Source organism: Poecile atricapillus, chromosome 7, assembly GCF_030490865.1.
Source record: "Poecile atricapillus isolate bPoeAtr1 chromosome 7, bPoeAtr1.hap1, whole genome shotgun sequence".
Lineage (NCBI taxonomy): Eukaryota > Metazoa > Chordata > Aves > Passeriformes > Paridae > Poecile > Poecile atricapillus.
Genome location: NC_081255.1, coordinates 28,108,296 through 28,126,800, shown reverse-complemented (window position 1 = coordinate 28,126,800; position 18,505 = coordinate 28,108,296). Strand labels below are relative to the sequence as shown.

General features: G+C 43.1%; 1 protein-coding gene across 1 annotated transcript in view; it reads right to left on the bottom strand.

The window, feature by feature from the left end:
• Positions 1-7,422: 7,422 nt before the first annotated feature.
• The window catches only part of RNF11 (ring finger protein 11), a 30,319-nt gene continuing 19,236 nt past the window's right edge, over positions 7,423-18,505 (bottom strand). The window contains exons 2-3 of the mRNA XM_058842292.1: positions 9,048-9,217; positions 7,423-8,660 (exon numbers count right to left, since the gene is read on the bottom strand). Coding sequence (XP_058698275.1) covers positions 8,489-8,660; positions 9,048-9,217 — 342 coding nt within the window. The 3' untranslated portion in view covers positions 7,423-8,488. The remainder of the gene's footprint in view (positions 8,661-9,047; positions 9,218-18,505) is intronic.

Sequence of the window (18,505 nt, the reverse complement as noted above, 5' to 3'; positions counted from 1 at the left end):
TTGCAGCAATGAAAATCCCAAAATTTTCCTAGGTTTTCATAACCTAAGATTTTCACAGTCATTTTTAGTCAAACACCAGTACCAATCACACTATGGACCTGATCTCCAGCTTCAGCTGGGTGCTTTGTAGTTCACTGGGATGTTTCACTATGACTCCTTGGCTCCCAAGCCATAGCAAATAATCACCTTCCTTATGCAGTGAGGATTTATGGACTGTAATAGTATGGATTCACTGGAGGAAAAGATGAGTGGAAGGGCTGGTGCATTGTCACTGTGTAAGTTTTTTGATGTGTTACGTTTGCCATTGCCCACCATCATTCTGCTCATCAGTTCCTTCATTTTGGTGCTCTTCATGGCAGAGATCCAAACTCCATGGGGTCAGTCTGGGCTGGAAGGTCGATGCTGGGCTGGTTTTTCCATTGCTCCTCCAGAAGCTGCTGCCTGGTGCCTGGAGCAGCTCTGCTGCTAAATTGCTTCATCAGTCTGCAGACTCAAATGCAGTGAATCGAGGGAAGCACAAATGTTTGAGTTCTCACCTCAGGGTACTCACTTATAGCAGAAAATAGCAGACATTGTCATTGAATTGCACATCAGAGGTTGAAGCATGGCCCAAAATTCAGGAAATGGAAGTATGACTGCAGATGGATATAGTCCACAGCTATGGACTATATCTGCTATACTATACTATACTGCTAGGAGCAGTTCCTTCTGCATTCAGACACTGAACTGTCTGAGCAATGCTTGAGAAACCCACTCTGTGCACCAGCTTTAGTCAACAACTGCTGCTTCACTTCAAACTGCTGCTTTAGTCAACAACAATCAGCTGTTGACTAAATCCTCATCCTCATCCCATCCTCAGCAAAGCCAGAGGTGTTACCCAAAGACAAAATTACTAACTCAGACAGCAGAAAAGTCTTCTGTGCTTGGCAGGACCTTTATCATAAAACCTACAAACTTTATTTCTTTTTCTATGTCTTTTTTTAAACTATTAAGTGCTTTCCTGCCAGTAACCAAGGAGGGGTAGAAATTCCTGCTCGGTTTCCTGGATGTCTGCAGCAGAGGCTGTGGGTGTCCCATGGGATAATGCTGTCACCTGAAAGTGGTGCTGGCAGGAAGGGCGAGGCAGTAAAAGGGGTGTTCCTTTTATCATGAGCTCTGTTATGTGGAATCCCTGTGTGCAAGGTCTCAGTGCACTGAGGGAGGAGAAGGGTTGAAGAGCCAGCAGCTCCTGCTGAGGTCTGGTCAGGTGTAACTGCATCAGCTCCCAGCTCCTGTAAGTCACACGAGATGAGATACAAACTGTGGGGTGGAGGGTGTTGGGCTGGAGCTGAAGCTGGACACAGCTTTTCTGGGTGGTCACAAACATGATACAGAACTACTGTAATCTGGAAACACACATTTTAGATTGTTCAACACCACCTGTGTCAGAGGAGCCTGCTTTGCTTACTGACACATGGTTCAATTGCCATCCACAGTTCACACGTGCTGTCAGGGATGGATAGTTTAAGGACTGTCCCCTTCTGACTGTGCCTGGCCTCAGGCTGTTTGCACCTCAAAACTTGGCTTAGGAAACAGCATTTTATGAAATACAGCAGCATAGAACAGGATCATATCAAACATTTCCTCCCATTTCACACTGGTTTTGGCATTAAATCCTGTATTGAATGCTTTAGTATTTTTAGTTATCTGTGGCCTGGGTCCAAGACTAAAAGCTCACGGGCTAACAGCTTGTGTGCTCTGGCCCAACAGAGGCATCAAGTAATGCTTCTCCATGTGAGACAAGGCTTTCCTACAGGTCAGTCCCAGAACGCAAAAAGCACTCCCAGGAGTTTAAACACAACACTCAGCTTCCAGTTTCACCTGCAAGATGCATTTCTTGGCATTCTCAAGCACAAAAACACAGCAGCAAAGCAAATGTATATGAAATGACCAAAACAACGTATTCAACACCATTCCCCTCTGGGAGGAAGAGAAGATAAAGAGGTGAGTCATGTTGTTTACTGCTCTACAGGAAAATGGGTAATGGTTGGCAACATCACTGATGAATGAGATTGGGCAACCTGAACAGACTAGAAATGAACTTGCTTCTTTTCTCATTATGTTCTGCAAATATATTTTGGTGTCAGATTATGTGCAAAGCGTGTACCAGCAAGTGTTTTAATTGAATGATTTGTCATCATAGAGTATTTTTTAAAGATGCTATCTAGGTTTGCTTCAGGTGTTTAAAAAAAAAAATCCAAGTACTTTCTTTTATGGACATGCCCAGTCAATCCCTGTCTTCAAGATTTATGAATAGCAACAGAGCTAATAAATACCTGCATTGCACTGTGGTAAAGTTCTGCACAGTGTTTGCTCAGATTCAGTCATGACAGTAGGACTGGGCTGTGCTCCATTATCTTCTGTGGTTTTTTAAACCTCAGGACCTACTTATTTATATTGCTGGCTAAGCATAGAAAAAATGTTTATTTAGAATTATGCATTGCAGGGAAATCTACTTGCTTTCTCTCTCCTTGGCTATTTTACAGAAAGAATACAGAACAGAGTAGTCATAATCCCCTGTATGCTCTTTTTATGGGCTGATTCAATTTTAAAAAGGCAAAGAAAAGTTATCTTGTGCTAGTTAACTGCTAGGACCAGCAGTTTCAGGCCTGTGGCCTAAAAGTAATGTAATGATGTGGTAGAAAGAGAAGATAGGCAGAAGCTGCAATACTCTGGATGGTTTTCTTCTTCCCCTTTCTTTTATCCTGCAGCACACAGGGTGTGAAGGTAAGAACAACATCCTTGGTGCTGGAGCTGTGTGGGATGTTTGTCTGCAGTGCTGGAGCCCCGGGGCCATGCTCGGTGTCAGCTCCAGGAGGAGCTTGGGCTTTGTGGATGTGGTGCTTTCCCTGATGTTCTGGGGAAGGTGATGGTGTGAGATGCCTCCAGCTGCCTCTGCTCCCTCTGCAGATGTGGAACAGGAGCTGTATCTCAGTGGAGTTCAGTAAATCATTCTGAGGAGTGAAGCAAGGCTGTTAACTCCAGAGGATCCTAGAATTACATGGCTCGTGTTCAGTGTCATCTTCATCTGGGTACAGTACCCAGCACTGCTCTCACCACCACTAAGGTTGTGCAGCTGTAGAGGTTTTTAGTGGCAAACATCAGGGCCAGTTACAGTTTTGATATTTCAGTCGTAGATACAATTCCAGGTTGGAAGGGACCTCAAAGATCATCTGTTCCAACCATTCTTGCCAAAAGCAGAGGCTAGGCAACGTGACCCTGTCCAGCTGAATTTTACAAGTGTCCAGTGTTGGGAGATCTAGAATTACCTGGGGAGATTATTCCAATGACTGATGCAATTGTGAAAAATTTGGTTTCCTTTCATTCTTATGGTTTGTGGATACCCATGTCAGGTTTCCATTCTTTGATGCTGGCTGGACTCATCACTGATGCAAATAAATGTTGGTATTTCTAAGGAAGAGCAGGAATTCCATGCAAAGTGCCTTTGCTACGGCTCTGTTGTTGTCTGATCTGTCACACACACACATACAAAGAAAAGCATATATAAATATACATAAAACATCCATGTATGTATACTCACACACAGTGGTAACAGGTTCTGGAGCCAAAGCTTTTTGAAAAGTTTTCAGAACTGCTTTTAAAGGACAGGACTTTTAAAAGGCAAGATACTTGAAACAGAAAAGAAAGCTTCGATGATGGCTGAGGGAAATGCAGAGGTGAAAGGCCTTTACTAATGGTTTGCAGTAAGATCACACTGCAAAAAAAGACTGTGCAGTTTGCAGCCTTCTAGAAGAAATCCCAAGGCAAACAGGCAATCTAGCAAGAGCCCTTCAGTGGCATAACCTCACAAAAATTAAGTTTTATGCTCTAGATTTGAAGGGCATCAGTTTTCACTCTGGACTAGCAGAGCTCTGCCTCAGTGGGACAATGCCTGGGATGGCTCAAAAACAGTTTTGGAGTGATTCATCCTTTCCCCTTCGAATTCTTGACTCGTCTGCCTCAATCTGCTTCCCCAGCATGAATCCTGGATTACACAGGCAGCTCCTGCTAACGTGGCAGAAATGTGGGCAAAAGATGCTGAAAAGGTGAAGTTTGTCTGTCATGGTGCAGTGAGAACCCTGGCAAAAGTGCAGCGAGGGAGCAAAGTGAGGCTGGGAAAGTGCTCGGTGTGGGCAGCCAGGGCATGTGTGGTGAATCCAACGTTTACTGCTGTGTGCAGAGCTCTTGAAATGCCTTCTTGGAAAGACAAATGTTTTGTAAGGGTTGATGCTGCAAAGAGCAGGTTTATGAAGTTTCTGCTGTTTTCCAGCCAGGACAGAGAAGGGCTGGGGGCTCTCTGTGCAGGCTCCGTGTGGCTGGGCCCCTCTTGCTGAGTAAGCAAATACCTCGGTGCTGTGGGAACACAGAAAGGGCTTTGCACAAAGGATTTCTTCATTATGAACTCCTCTCTGCAGCTTTTACTTAGCAAAGTGTCAGAGCAGAGTGGATGTTGTAATGAATCAGTTGCTAGCATGAAAATACAGTTATTTCTTTTGCTTAAATCAAAAAGATGCTTTAGCAGAGTACACTTAGACTGTTCTCTTTATCACAAAGCATTAACTTTGCATTTCATACCAAGAATTTCAAAGCCCCAAACTCTTATCCCAGAACAGGTTTAAGTGCCAGATAATCTGCAAAGGATGGTTAGCATAAATTATATTCTTCAAAGTTAAATACTATATAAAAGGAAAAGTTAATCCTTGAAGCTAATTTTTATTCTGGGTATTAAGTCAAGAAGGGTTCTTCTGAACAGATTTTATTCATGTGTTTTAGAGGTTGTCAACTAGAATGTATGTTTTTAATAAAAATGTGGTGTCTGTAACAAACTGTGTAATCAGCCAGCATCCACATTTTTTCTGAGTCCTTTTAATCCAGGGTTTAACTGCTGAGAGACGCTGTATGTTTAGTTTCAGCCATCTTGTTATTTATTTCACTGGAAGTCTGACTCAAAGGAATTCTCATCTTTACCACAATTGCACAAGGACAGGAAATGTCGAAGTCCTGAAACTGTGGCAACTGAAGTAAATTCAGGTATTTCATAATCCCTCAGCCCAGAAATGTACCCTTCTGCCACTGGAAAGGGAGACTGTCAGCCTTCCAAACACAGAATTGCTTTCACCCCTGGGAAGCTGCAAGACCTGAGGAGCTTTTAAACCCTTATGTGGCTCATGCTCCTTAGAAAGAAATGCTCTGGGCTGGGTTTATTTATGTATAATTCTCCCCCAGATTTACATAATGAACTGGCAACAAGTAATAAGGATTACCAACCCTAGATGTAAAATTATCAAAGTGGTAATTCCTGTAGCACGCAAGAATTTTTAAGCATGAAGGTCTGTACAAAACTGAGTATTTCTTACTTGTCATTACACCTCTGGTTTCAGGTTTGTGGGAGCTCCCCTCTCATGTAGGAGACAAAATCCATTTCCTACCATAATCTGCAAGTGGAGCCCAAGCACGTCCTTGCTGTGCCTCCTGGTGCAGCGCTGCCCTCCCTCCCTGCAGTTTCTGTGGCAGCTCTGGCTGTGGAGGGGACAGTGGTGACACTGACCTGGGCCGTGTGGGTTTCACACTCGGTGTCCCTTGTGCTGCTGAAATGGAGCCTGGTGATCCCTCAGCCCTGCTGGGTCTGTGCCAGGGCTGCTGTGCCATTTCCAGCCCTAAATTACAAATGCCATCTTTGCACTCGGTGTTTCCATCACTCTGCACAGGCTCTAAGAAAATGCTTCAAAGCAACAGCTTCCCAACCCAGGTACTTGCACACAGTGGCTCTAGGAGGCTTTCTGGTTTTTTTTTGCAGACATTTTCCTATGGGCCTACCCACCCTGGCTTTGGGTGAACAGGTCCAGGTGAGTCAGAGCCAACTCCTTCCCCTCAGCTGCAGGAGACTCCAGCTGGGAACAGCTATGCTGTGCTGGACTGTCTTAATGTGTTTGAAGTGCAAGTAATTTGTTAGACACCTCTAAGGTTCCTAAACATCTCTCCATCTTATAGATGGTAGAAATAAGGCACAGATCTGGTTCCACAATTAGCTAAAATTCAGGTTATACATTATTTTGCATTCAATTTAGATCAATTCTTCTTTGAATTAGAAATCACCCAGAACAGTATTGTACCTAAACACTTGAAAAATAATTTGATTTATTTGTTATATTTACACATTTCTCTTTAAGCTAAAATTTCAAAATTTTTGTAATGTTTTTTTGTCATCCAGCTCCAGTTGGAGCCCTTCACACCTTTTTGCTATTTAACAAGTATTTTAATGAAAGTAATTTCTTCCCTTAGCCCAGTGAATATCAGTGTTAAAAGTTCAGTTGCTCAGGTGTTAGCTGCCTAGGAAAGCATTCAGCTCAGTAACCCATCACTTCCTACTTCTTTTAAATCTTTCTTAATCAAGTCTTTTAATAAATAAAGACTAATACCACCATGACAACACTGTTTTTTTCAAATTGTTCATTTGCCAGTTTTAACAAGATAAAGAAATGAATACTTAATGTGGACATTGTTTTACCAAAAAAAAAAAAAACCAAAACAAAAACCAAACCCAACCCCTGAAACAAACAGACAAAAAGGAGGACACAAAGGAACACACATGGAATGATGAAAAGGAACAATGATATTGCACAACTTTGGGTCTCTCTTCCCAGATTTTGATCCATGTAATTAGGTATGTATTAATTCAGCAAAACGTTGTGTCCAGATAATGTGTGGCCATTTGAGTGAATCTAGAACTGCAGAGTGTTTTCACATCCTTTTGACTGCTCCTTGGAGTTCTCTAAGGGAGCAGGGTGCTGTCAGCTGCAGGAATAATAAACAAATGCTGACTCTCCACTGTGCTGACCAGTTATCCATAACCCACAGAATTACTATTCTCCTCTACTGTAAATGCACTAAGTCCTCAAAGGACCTGGGTCTTAAAGAACTTGTTGTATCAAGAACTCAAACTATGGCTGAAACACAATCAAAGAATATCCCCCAATTTGCTGTGGTTAACTTGAGATTGTGTTTCATTTCATGAGACCAGGGCTTCTCACTGGTTAAGGGTGGCACTGAATGCACAGAAGTCACAGTAGGTACATTAAGGGAGTGGGGGAGAAGGAAAAAGGAAAAAATCATGCAAAGTGGAAAAAGATCTTTACAGCTACAATTTTTGCTGGAGCCTCTCTTAACAAGCACATACTGTTTGCTACAGAAATCAGGGAACTGTGTCATTCTGGCTATAGCAGGACTGTTTGCCCCTCCACTGCTACCCTGACACTCTGTGTTTATATAAACTTTGCATTTCTGTGCAGAACAAAGTCTATTTTTCTCCTCTCTGCGTTCATTCCTGTTTGGTGGACTGATGTGTCAGCCAGCAGGGCTCAACAGATACATTTAATACAGGAGACTGAGATACAGTATGTTTATTCTTAACTTCTGATAACCTAAGAACTACAAGAACGAGAGATGCAGTATCCATTTGCTATGATCCAAGACAACCATTTTTAGGGAAAAAAAGTAGAATAAGTGATCAATGCTAATACTACATTAGTTCCAAATGTATTTTTTTTTCAGTTATGGCAGCTTAACTATTTATTGTTCATCTGGCCCACTTTTAATCTGATCAAGTTAAAAGTCACATTAAAGTTTAAGGACTGTTATTTCATCAAAACCAAAGGAAGTTATAAAAAAACCCCATGAAACCACAGTTTCACTACAGGACTTGTGTCGTATCTTCATAATCTGCATCACTTGTAGAAAAGGGATAATGCATCTCAGTTTGCTTACAAGCTAGGAGATCACTTTGAAGTCTGCATAATCCTAACTGCAAACAAAATATAGCACTTTTAACAGGTTATAAATAAACTGGTTTTCAAGCATAGAGCCAGCCCAACAATAACAATACACTATTAAAAAGACCTAAGGCAATGAATTCCATCTCCAATGGAAAAAAAAAAAAAAAAAAGGAAAAAAAAAGAAAAAGAACTGTGCAAACAAGCTTAAAACTATTTCTTTGTGCCAGTGTTATAAAATGTAGACTTCAATAAAGCCTTGACCCAAATGCCAGGACTTGTGAAAAGAATCAGAACAAAACTGGTTACTTTATTTAAGAAAAAAATACTCTTATCTTGCTGCTAATAAAATTGGATACACGCAGTTTGAACATTTACAGTTGCTGTAACACTTTACACAATTCCTATATATGGGTGTAAGAACAAACATTAAAAGACAATGGTGGGTCAAGGCTTTACATTAAAAATAACAACCTACTTTTCTATAGTCTCTAAAATACTATGTTTTCCAATATTTGCAGCCATTCAGGAATATTTTTTTTATTTATTTATTTATTAGGAAATGTATACTTTGTGCATGATCTTAATTCCTAATTCCTGGCTCTTTGGGCTGAATGACAAAAGGATCAAACCCATTGAAGTGGATGGTCTCCTTGAAGGTTCAGTAGAGAAACCCTGGCTCAGTTAGTCTCATATGATGAAAGCAGTGCTGCATCCACTGGCTCCATGCAGGATGGACAGGTAAAGGATCTCATCAACCAGTCATCTATACAGTCCAGGTGGTAAATGTGCATGCACGGCAGAAATCGGATAGGGTCCCCATAAACAAAGTCCATCATACAAATGACACATCTGGAGGGGAAAAAAATAAAATATTTAAGCTGCTGTTACCAACCTGGAAATGCAAAACAGTCTAACATCTGTTCCTGGATGCTTCTAGTATTTGTAGATACTGTGAGGGTTAGCCTTGTGTTAGATAAAGGAAAGAGCCTCAGATGCACAGAGTGCTTTGGGTTAAAGGGACCTTGGAGCCCACAGAGTCCCAAACCCCTGCCCCCAGCAGGGATGCTCCTCAGCACATCAGCCTTCTGCAGGGCTTCATTTTTTTTTTAAAAAAAAAAGCTACATTAAATTACAATCCCTGAAAATAAGGCAAACCCAGGATGACACGGTCAGGTTTCCCAGGGTAGCATCCCAAACCAAGGCAACAGCCACATCCATTCAATCCCCAGGACTTACTCTCGGATCTTCTTCTCGGAGCCGTCTCTGCCGGGGTCGTAGACTCCTTTGGGAAGGTGCTGGATGAGGCCGATCCGCTGCGCTATCCGGATCTGCTCCTCTTCCGTCAGCTGCGTGGCCAGGCGAGTCTGGCTCGGCGTGGGGTGATACACAGGAACGGGCACCTGCTCCTGAAAGCAAAATGTTTCTGTTCAAAACCACCTCAGAGGCTTTCCTAGCCTTCCACAGCACAGTACAACTCACAGTGCTACAAATATTTGTACAAACTCCCACTCCCGCTTTGCCATTTTGGGGCTCTAATTACAATGAGAACAGGATAGAGAATTGAGGGCAGTATTTGAGCAAGGAGCTGCTCGTGGTTATTCTCTGCAAAAGCTTTTAATCTCCAGGAATTATTCATACAGGAGACACATGGACAAGAAACTCCACCAGCCAGCAGGCAAATAAACCTTACAGACACCTGGTGAAGTGCTAAGGTACAGAACTGAGCAATGCAAGGGCTTCAGTATCTGCAACTGAAAGCGGATTCTACGATTTTTATCTTCGTTTAAGGAAGAATTCTTTGGAAAGACGAGGACACTGCTTACTCTCAAAATTTTCAGAGAGAAAGGTTTATTTATTTTGCAATAATTAAAATTTATGTGAACTGTTTTGGGCCACACAAGCTTAAATCTAGAACTGTGGATTTAATTTTCATGTGTTAAAAGAATGTTACCTGGACAGAACTAACAACAGCTTAAGTAAGTAACCCAAGTTTTATGTTTCTTCTCATACACTAATATGACTTTAGAAGTTCTTCCAAGCTGGATTCAACTATGGATATGTTTGAGGTATATCTTTTAAAAAAAACCATAGGCAACATATAGCTATTATGCAGTTCTTCCTCGACCACATTCTGAGGAGCTTCTTTTGAATATTAATGAACTTTAGATCAGATATTTTTACTAACATTTATATTAACATGGTATTTGACTTGCTTTTAAAGCAGTTTTTGGTACATAAATACCAATTTTGAACAGGATACACTATTAGGACAGTACTGGCCAGTAGCCATAGATCTGCTATTAACAGGGAGGCAAATTTTTGCAAGAGACCCATTTTAATGGTTCTTCTTAAACAGCAGAAAAAAAATTCAACTTATAGATGTGTCTGAAAATAAACCTGCTGCATCAGACACACAATGCACCAAATCATCTGTTTGGCAAATGCCAAATTTGCTGTTTCAGAGGACACTGGAGCAGGCTGAGCCCAGGGCAGGTGTGTGCAGCTGAGGCAGCACAGGTCACCTCCCACATGTTACACTGCATTTGTCAAACCCAGTAAAGCCCTTCTCCTTTCACTACCAGGAATCACAGCAAGTGGACAGCCAGCCAGGACTCCTGGAAGGCCAGGAGAAAGCTGTCCCAGGAGTGAGCAGCCTCTCGCTGGTGCCACCCAGCAGCAGAAGCCCTTGCTTGCGAGAAATGCTAATTACAGATGCAAGTCTGCCTGGCAATTCTTCACTGAACACAGTGCCTGCCACTGGCAATTCAGCTGTGGGGTGAAATTCACAGTCAGCTCTTAATTTAGCTGTCCTAGGATTTCCCCCTCTGATTTCCTGGCAGAACTCAGAGAAATTATGAGAAGGTTCAAAAGACAGAACATGCCAGGGGTTCTCCAAGTGATTAATTTCCTGACTACTCTGAACCATATTTCACAGAATCACAGAATTCTTTTGGATCAGCTGCCTTTTAGTGTTTTAAATTATCTAAAGTACTCTCTAATAATTATTTGGACAGAGAAAAGCAGCAGCTGAACCTAGGGCTGGCCTGTCAGATATAACAGTATTCAGAAAGTGATTGCAACCTTTGGTACCAGCAAAATAAAGCATTTTCCCCTGATAAATGCTGCAGAGCCTCTGCACTGAACACTTCGAAGGCTCGAAGCAGAGCCTGGTCCTGGTTTTATGTTTCAAGAACTTAACACCACAAACTATCAGCAACTTTTTTTCCCAGGGCGTTGCTGCACTTTGAACAGATTATTAAAAACAATAGCAGGACATTACTGCTACCTCCTTCACTTCTAGGAAAAAAAGAGGAGCAGTACAATGAACCACAGGCACAGCACAAGCTGGTGCCAACGTGGGCAGGAGGGGAGGGAACTGTATTTAATACATGGCCTAAGCCATGGCTGCAAATGATAACGCAGAAATTCAATGAAAGGCAAAAACAGGAGGACAAAACATCCAAGAAATCCTCAAAATGTCTGAAAGCAGCAACAAAAACTGATGCTGAGTATCTGTAGCAGAAGAACAGCAAACTGATGATCTCAGCAAAATGTTACAACAAAAGGAAACAACAGCTAAGTAAGAATCTGCCCTGAGGTAGAACAGTCACATCTGGACAACTCTGAAGTGAGCAACAGACACACTGTTAACACCAATCAACAGCTGCTCTGGTTAAGATTTAGAGAGGAAATCAACACAACTTTTAAACCTGTGCTAGGCCAGACAATAACAAAACCTCATTCTCTTGTTCTCATCCTTTACAGGCACTTGTGAGTGACCACTGAGGGACCCTGCAGCTGGGGAAGCCACTTGTGCATTACTGCAGCACCCCTCTGCCCTGGCTGTCACCTTCCCTGCAGAGGGGCTGGAGGGACCCCCGGGCCCCCAGCTTGTGCCAAACACACAAATGCTTTCCCCACTGCCAGCGCTGGATGGAAACTCCTCCCTTTGGCATCCTGTCTCAGGTTCCCTCCAGCACAGCCACCCCGACGTGTCTGACACAGCCCATTAAGGCAGGAATTTATAGTCGCCAGCTGGGGGCTTCTACAGTTTCACATTCTAGACAAGAACCTCTTGTCAGAGGAGTAACTGGGTGAAAATGGTGGTGTCTTTCAGCACGATGTCCTCACGCTGGTGAATGCAGAGAGCCGGGGTTGGTTGTGAAAAATGCAGAACAAATTACTGTAAATAAACCACAGAGACCACTCGATACCCAGGCACTGAACACAGCGTTCAGTGGCACTTTGATCTCCCCTCCCGACTGCTATTAAAAGCCTGCCCAAACAGAGCCCTGCACATGAATGTACCAGGGAAATGAAGAACACAGCCACACACGTTGCAGTGTCACATTATCGGGTACATGGACACTGACCCTTTCAAACCAGCCCTCTCCCCTCCAACAGGGAAAAAGATAAAGGTGTGTTCATACCTGTATGATTCTAGAACTATTTGGAACTCTTTATTCATGAGAACGTGAGAGGCCGGGTTTCTCTGCCTGCAGTGACATCCCCAGCTCCATCCATCCCTGAGTGGAGCAGGGCTCCTGTCCCCCTGGCAGCCCCTTGGGCACAAACCCAGCTGGCCCCGCTCGCAGCCACGTGGCAGCTGCAGCCCCGGATTTCTCCACCACCCAATCTCTGCGGCAATTTTGGGAGTTAAAACATCCAACAATGATTCCAGGCTGCCGGTCCCGTGTGGGTTTATCACCCCTTTGCAAATCCTTCACAGTTTATAAAGGCTGCTTTCACTGACCAAGGTCCTGCTCCTCCAGGGTGGGTGTTCAAGGGGAACCACGAGACTTCACTCAGCTCACATTTGTAGCTAGGGGCCCCCTGACATGTGTGTATATAAAAAAGATTGTATTACCCAAGTAATTATTATTTTACTCCAAAGACAAGCATGAATTTATTGCTCTGGTGTCTCACATTTCTCTTATCAACCATGGAAAATGTTTTTGCAGACAAAATTACAAAATACTGAACTTCTAGCCAAAGTCTGTGTTATTTATCATTTGATAAAGATGTAAGGCACTTCAAACTAAGATGAAATTTCATGCTAACTCTATTACTATGTGCAAAAAACCCTAAAAGAGGCCAAAACAAATAATCAAATCCACATATTACTGTCAGGCAATGAAATAGAAATCACTTTCTGGCACTTAATTTGCTTTAGTCAATTATTTTTGCCCCATAAGCATTTAGTAATGATGAAACACCTCAGATGTCCATAATCCTGGAGATACACAACTTTCTCTTTGTTCACAAAGTCAGTGGTATCAGCACAAGTTTCCCTGGCTTTCTGTGCACAGAAATAACTCACGATGTTTATTCAGCCCTTAAAAACAGCAGCATTAATTCAGACTCAAGGACTAAATCAGTGTTTGTGTCTCCATCTCACCCCAGCTCCTCCTCCTTCGAGGGGGGAAAAAAAATCATAGAGGGCATCTGGAGGTCTGCATTTTTCACTCCTAATGAAAATAAACATTTTCATACATGGCCTAAAAGGCCCAGAAACTTTCTACACACAGATTTCCAAGCACACTTTGCATTCTTGACTAGAAAAAGGAGGTTTGACCAGACATGGCTTTTAGTTTGAAGTTTCCTTATCAATGCAACTTACTTTAGTTACTTATGCTGCTGTAAATCTGCTTTTCTCTTGTTTTACAGCCTTTTTGTCTTGTTTTTGCAAGTACCATGAATTTGTAATACTCTGAAAACAGGTCAGTGGTAGATCAGAAACTCTTAATCCCTGGATAAAGATTATTTTAAGATCCCTCTACGCCACATATCAGCAGTATGTTATCAGGGCTTTTGTTTGTTTGCTGTTTTTATAATTGCACCAACATGCCCAAATTATCCTTTCAGGATGTTCAAAGGTGAGATGAATAATTCCTAGCATCGAATAGTTGCAGAAGTTAAAGCCTCACTGCTTGCCCTGTTTCCATCCCTGAATTTTCTTCCTCACCTAATCCAGTGCTCTCTGCGTGTCTCACCCTGGGATATTAATTTCCATTTTATCACCAGATCAACATGTATCTGTTAATTCAGGCTGACAGAGGAGACAAACACCTCCCTAACTATGTTTATCCTACATCTTTTTCACACTTTTTAAATACCAGTAGCTGTAGCACTTACATCCTTGCGGTCGTTGACTAATTAATTAATGCAAATACAATAGTTCCATTTGCATTTCCCCAGCTGTTCCCACAGCTCTGTTCTGAAATCCCTTCAACTTGCAAATGTCCTGCCTGGAACAGGATGTCTGCAGGCAGCTGCCCTGCCTCACACACACCAGCCCCCATCACACTGCAGCCCCACTGCAGCACTCATCACCCCTACACACAGCTCAGCCTGGCTGCTCCCCAGCTTTCTCACCTCTAAGGAGAGCAGGGAGCCCAAATAACTCACCTAAATATGAACAACCTCAGTTTATAAATGTAAAGTCAGGAGGTGAGAAAAAAAAAAAATTGTGCTCTTCAAGGTCTGTTTCAAAAATTCCTGCTGAATTTGATGAAATTTTCTCTTCTCACCACTTCATTACTCACAAGGAACTTGCTGGGATGATGGTCCAGGGACCTTTTCTGTGAATGTCATTCTGATCAGTGTGAAAAATCTCAAACTCCATCCATATGTGAATACATATTCTGAAATAATATCCTCCCCCAAGACACATTAAAAAACCACGCGCCATTACAACTTGCATTATATGACAACTACAGCTTACTTTAATAATCCTTAGAATATTACGAGCAGCCTGCCAACTATAAAAGCCTTTTTCTGCCATACAGAAGAGAGCAGTTAATTTATAAAGGTGAATATCAGTTGCTATAAAACATCATGTAATGAAATTGTTACCCATTTTTTTTATATTTCTGCTTCCAACTAGTCGGTCGCTCAGTATGAATAACTGCAACAGCTGGGCACTTAATGCTAAAAAGGTCTTCTGAAAGAAAAATCTCCTCCTCTTCCCTCTCCTTTTTGGAGGGAACATCTGGGACAGACAGATCAGATACACATGCACACACACTTCCCACCACAGTGCTCCTAAGTAAAGATTACTGAGAATTCTGGCATTATAGGAATTGGGCACTGCAAATAGGTTGGTAACTGATGAAAGAACAGAGAAACCAGTTTTCACACAGGAGAAGAACCTGCAGGACCTGTGCTGTGTATCTCCAGTTGTTGACTCCAGTTAAGAAGCAACACCTGTTTTCAGTCATGGATCGTACTTCAGAGAGGTTTTTTGGTGAAAGCCACGGTGGTTCTGCAGAGATGGCACAGCCTCATTCACACTGTAACCAAAACTGTAAAACTGTCTTGTGCATTCTTCACAATTATTCCACCGAAAGTACTGGGAAATAAATGTATCTAAAATGTTGGGAAAGAGTAGCAACCATGAAAGAAAGTGACTCCTGACTGCCAACTCCTAAAATATCACCTGTCCCCTGAGCTCAGCTTTGCTACCAAAAATAGGGCTGGGACAGAGAGAGGAGGTACAAAGTAGATGTATCCTGCCTGCTGCTTTCCTAGACAGTGACAAGGGCTGTGAGAAAAGGATTTTCAAGTTTTGTCCCTGTGCTGTCACACAAACCCAAAAAGGCTATCAACCTACTGCCAAGACAAACACTTGGCAGTGCCCTTGCAGCTTGGCCAGAGCAAACCCAGCCTCACCTGGCAGATGGAAATCACCTGCAGCTCTGCAGAGTCACCTGCTCTGAAATTTGATTAACCATCAAGGCAAACCTAAATACAAAAGACTAGCAAGAAAGAGTTGTAGGGAAAAAGCCGTAATTAAAAAGCAGTAATTACTCCCTGGAAGCACAATCTCCTGACACAGCCAGTTTTCACATTTCCAGGCTGCACAGCAGGTTTCTCTGACTCAAGGGCGTCAACCTTGAGTACTGATGGTTCCAAGTGCTGATTTCTTGTTCACCAGCTTTGTGTCAGTTTTAGGTGTCCTTGTTCCTTTCTCCAGAGATCTCATCAAACATCAGAGTGTGAATTTTTTCAGGAAAGTCAGTAACTTACACACCAACATGTCCCAGACCAGTAAATTGCCCACCAGAGAATTGATTCCATCCCTCCAAACAGCCTCACTGACAGCTCAACTTACAGCATGAGGCCACAACTTCTGAGAGATAACAAAGCCCTCTTGTTACAGCTCCCAGCATGTTTATTTTAATAGGCTTTTTTTTTATGTTGAGAAGGAAAAGATTCATAAACAATTTATAAAAATTCATGCTTTTCTGTCAGGCTGCTGCAGTGAGAAAAGCCAGGAAAGAAGAGTTGCACCTAAACATTAAATTAAGGACACTCCGGCTCAAAATGCAGCCTCCTGAGACTGGAATACCCCTGGGACTACAAAGCAAAGCAGCTGGGTAGGGAGAAAATGTAGCAGAAGGGACCAGCAATCAATTCTGCAGCTGGTGGTAGAAGAAGAGCACATGAATGTGGATCATCCTACCCCATAAGAAACCCCACACCTGTGTTATTGGTACATGTTCTGTCCCACTTAGGCCAAGTGGTTCTTTGCAGGAACCCCTCCTTAAGCCTGACAAGTGCAGACAGTTATTCGCTGCTATGGCTGCATTAAACAGCACTTCGGGTTCAACTGAGATGACTGCTGGAAAACCGAGAAGTAGATTTAACAGCAGATAAAAACCTGAAGTTTTGGGGCAAAGAAAACAGTTCTGAGGTAGCAAAGGCTGAAAACAAATCTCTCAGACTGTCTCCTCTGCAGAAAGGTAAAGTGAACCTACTATGTGCCACCCACTTACTGCTGTGGAACTGCTGGGTAGCAGGAAGCAAAAATTAAAAAGAACACCCCAAACAAAGGAATGGAGCTAATGATTTTGTTCGAGGCTGCATTCAAGCACAAGAGATGGGGGAAGCTATGATGGAAAAGCTGACAGAACACAAACAGTCCACACAGACATAGGGGAATCGTTCACACTTCCTTTAGACACCTTGGCTTTCTGCAAAGGGTAAGTATCAGTCAGTACAACTTGTTTACAGTATAAATCGAAGGGGTAACCGCTTAAAAATGGTAGTATTGATCATGCTGGGGAACACACAGAGTTTGACTCTCACTGAGCCAGGCCCTGTGCACAGCAGCAAACAGCCTTTGCTCACACCCGGCCCTGCTCCCTGATGTGGGATCAGGGACAGACACGTGGGATCTGTCCTGGACACCATCCCCACGCACACCCCAAAGCAGCCCGAGGCTCTGACTCACCTCTGGGTACATTAAGCCCACACGTGCTTCTGCCACCCGAGACATGGGCCTGGCCCAAAGCTCCCACCCCAAAGCATTGCATCACCCTGACAAGTGTGTGCAAGCCCTCTGTAGGAAGGGCTGGGTATGGATCACTGGACAGGCAGTCCCAGGGAACAATACAGGGATATAAAGGATTCAGGTGGGCAATGTAAGGCAATAAGAGTGAACAGCAGTGCACTCTGTGCCCTGAACTGCTACTGAACCACAGACTCAGTGCAGCTGAGCAAGCACACACAGTCCCTGCTTATGGTGCCATTTCAGGGAATTTGGGGATTAGGGCACAGCTGACTCCAGCTGGTGTAAAACAGCACTGCCTCAGGACTGTGGGTCCTGCCACGTCCCTTGCAGTGGCTCCAAGGACACTGCTCCGACTGACTCTTCCCCCTCGTGGAAAGCAAACAAGCCACTGCCACTGCCGGTGTGATCCCTGCAGCTGCTGGGAAAGTTGGGAACAGGCACGCAAGAGGAAAACGGGAGGAGTGCCCCTTTTGGGACTCAAGCCAAAATCTGACTCCAAACACTTAAAAACCAGCAAGAGTGCTAAAATGTATTTTCTGGCAAGAATTAGGTCAGTTCGATGGCAATTCTAGGAACAAAACAGCCCCTCTGAGGACTTCAGGAACAAGGTAGCAAAAATATGGAAATCAGCTCTAATTAGCCAAGAGGACAGACCAGGGACAAGGGGCCAAGCGAAGGGAGCAAACATGAAAATGCACATAAACCGAAGGCACAAGCAGTCAATCCATCAGGGAAGTGCTGCTGAGGCATAAATATGGGTTTAAATACAGCATAAATGCTGTACTTCAGTGTGTAAAAAGACATGTATAGGTGTGTATTTAAGGCTGCTAGTTTGAACTAATGAGCATCATAACACATAGCAGAGAAATATTATGCAGAACTAGGAAAGCATTTTAGAAAAAGAGTGAGTAGGATATCAAAAGACTGGAGAAACCAAGTGATGAATTATTTTCATCTCTAGGCTGAGTGTTACTGTTGAACATGATAAGCACCCTCCCTGGGCAAAGAGGACTCCAGAATGCAGTAACAGCCTGCCTAAAGTCTAATAGCCTTGCCTAAAGCTCCTTTCCACAGACATCCGAAAGCATCCTATCAAGGAACTCAGGTGCTCCTACATCAGGTTCCTAAAACAGACACAACAGTCCCAGCTAGACTGAGAACATCACCCTTATGCAGGGTCTCTGTGAGGCATCAATTCAGCTTCAGGTAAGAGGTAACACAAGTAACAAAAACAAACAGGCACAGCAGCAGCTCCCTGAGATCATCTGCCCCTCATGCACCATCCTAGGCCATGGCACAAACTGCTTGTTTGTAGCCACCTGGTTGTAAGCAAGCCCCCAAAAGAAGTCCGAAAGAGGACACAGTTGTTCTTTTCATAGAGAAATGAAAAGTTACCTCA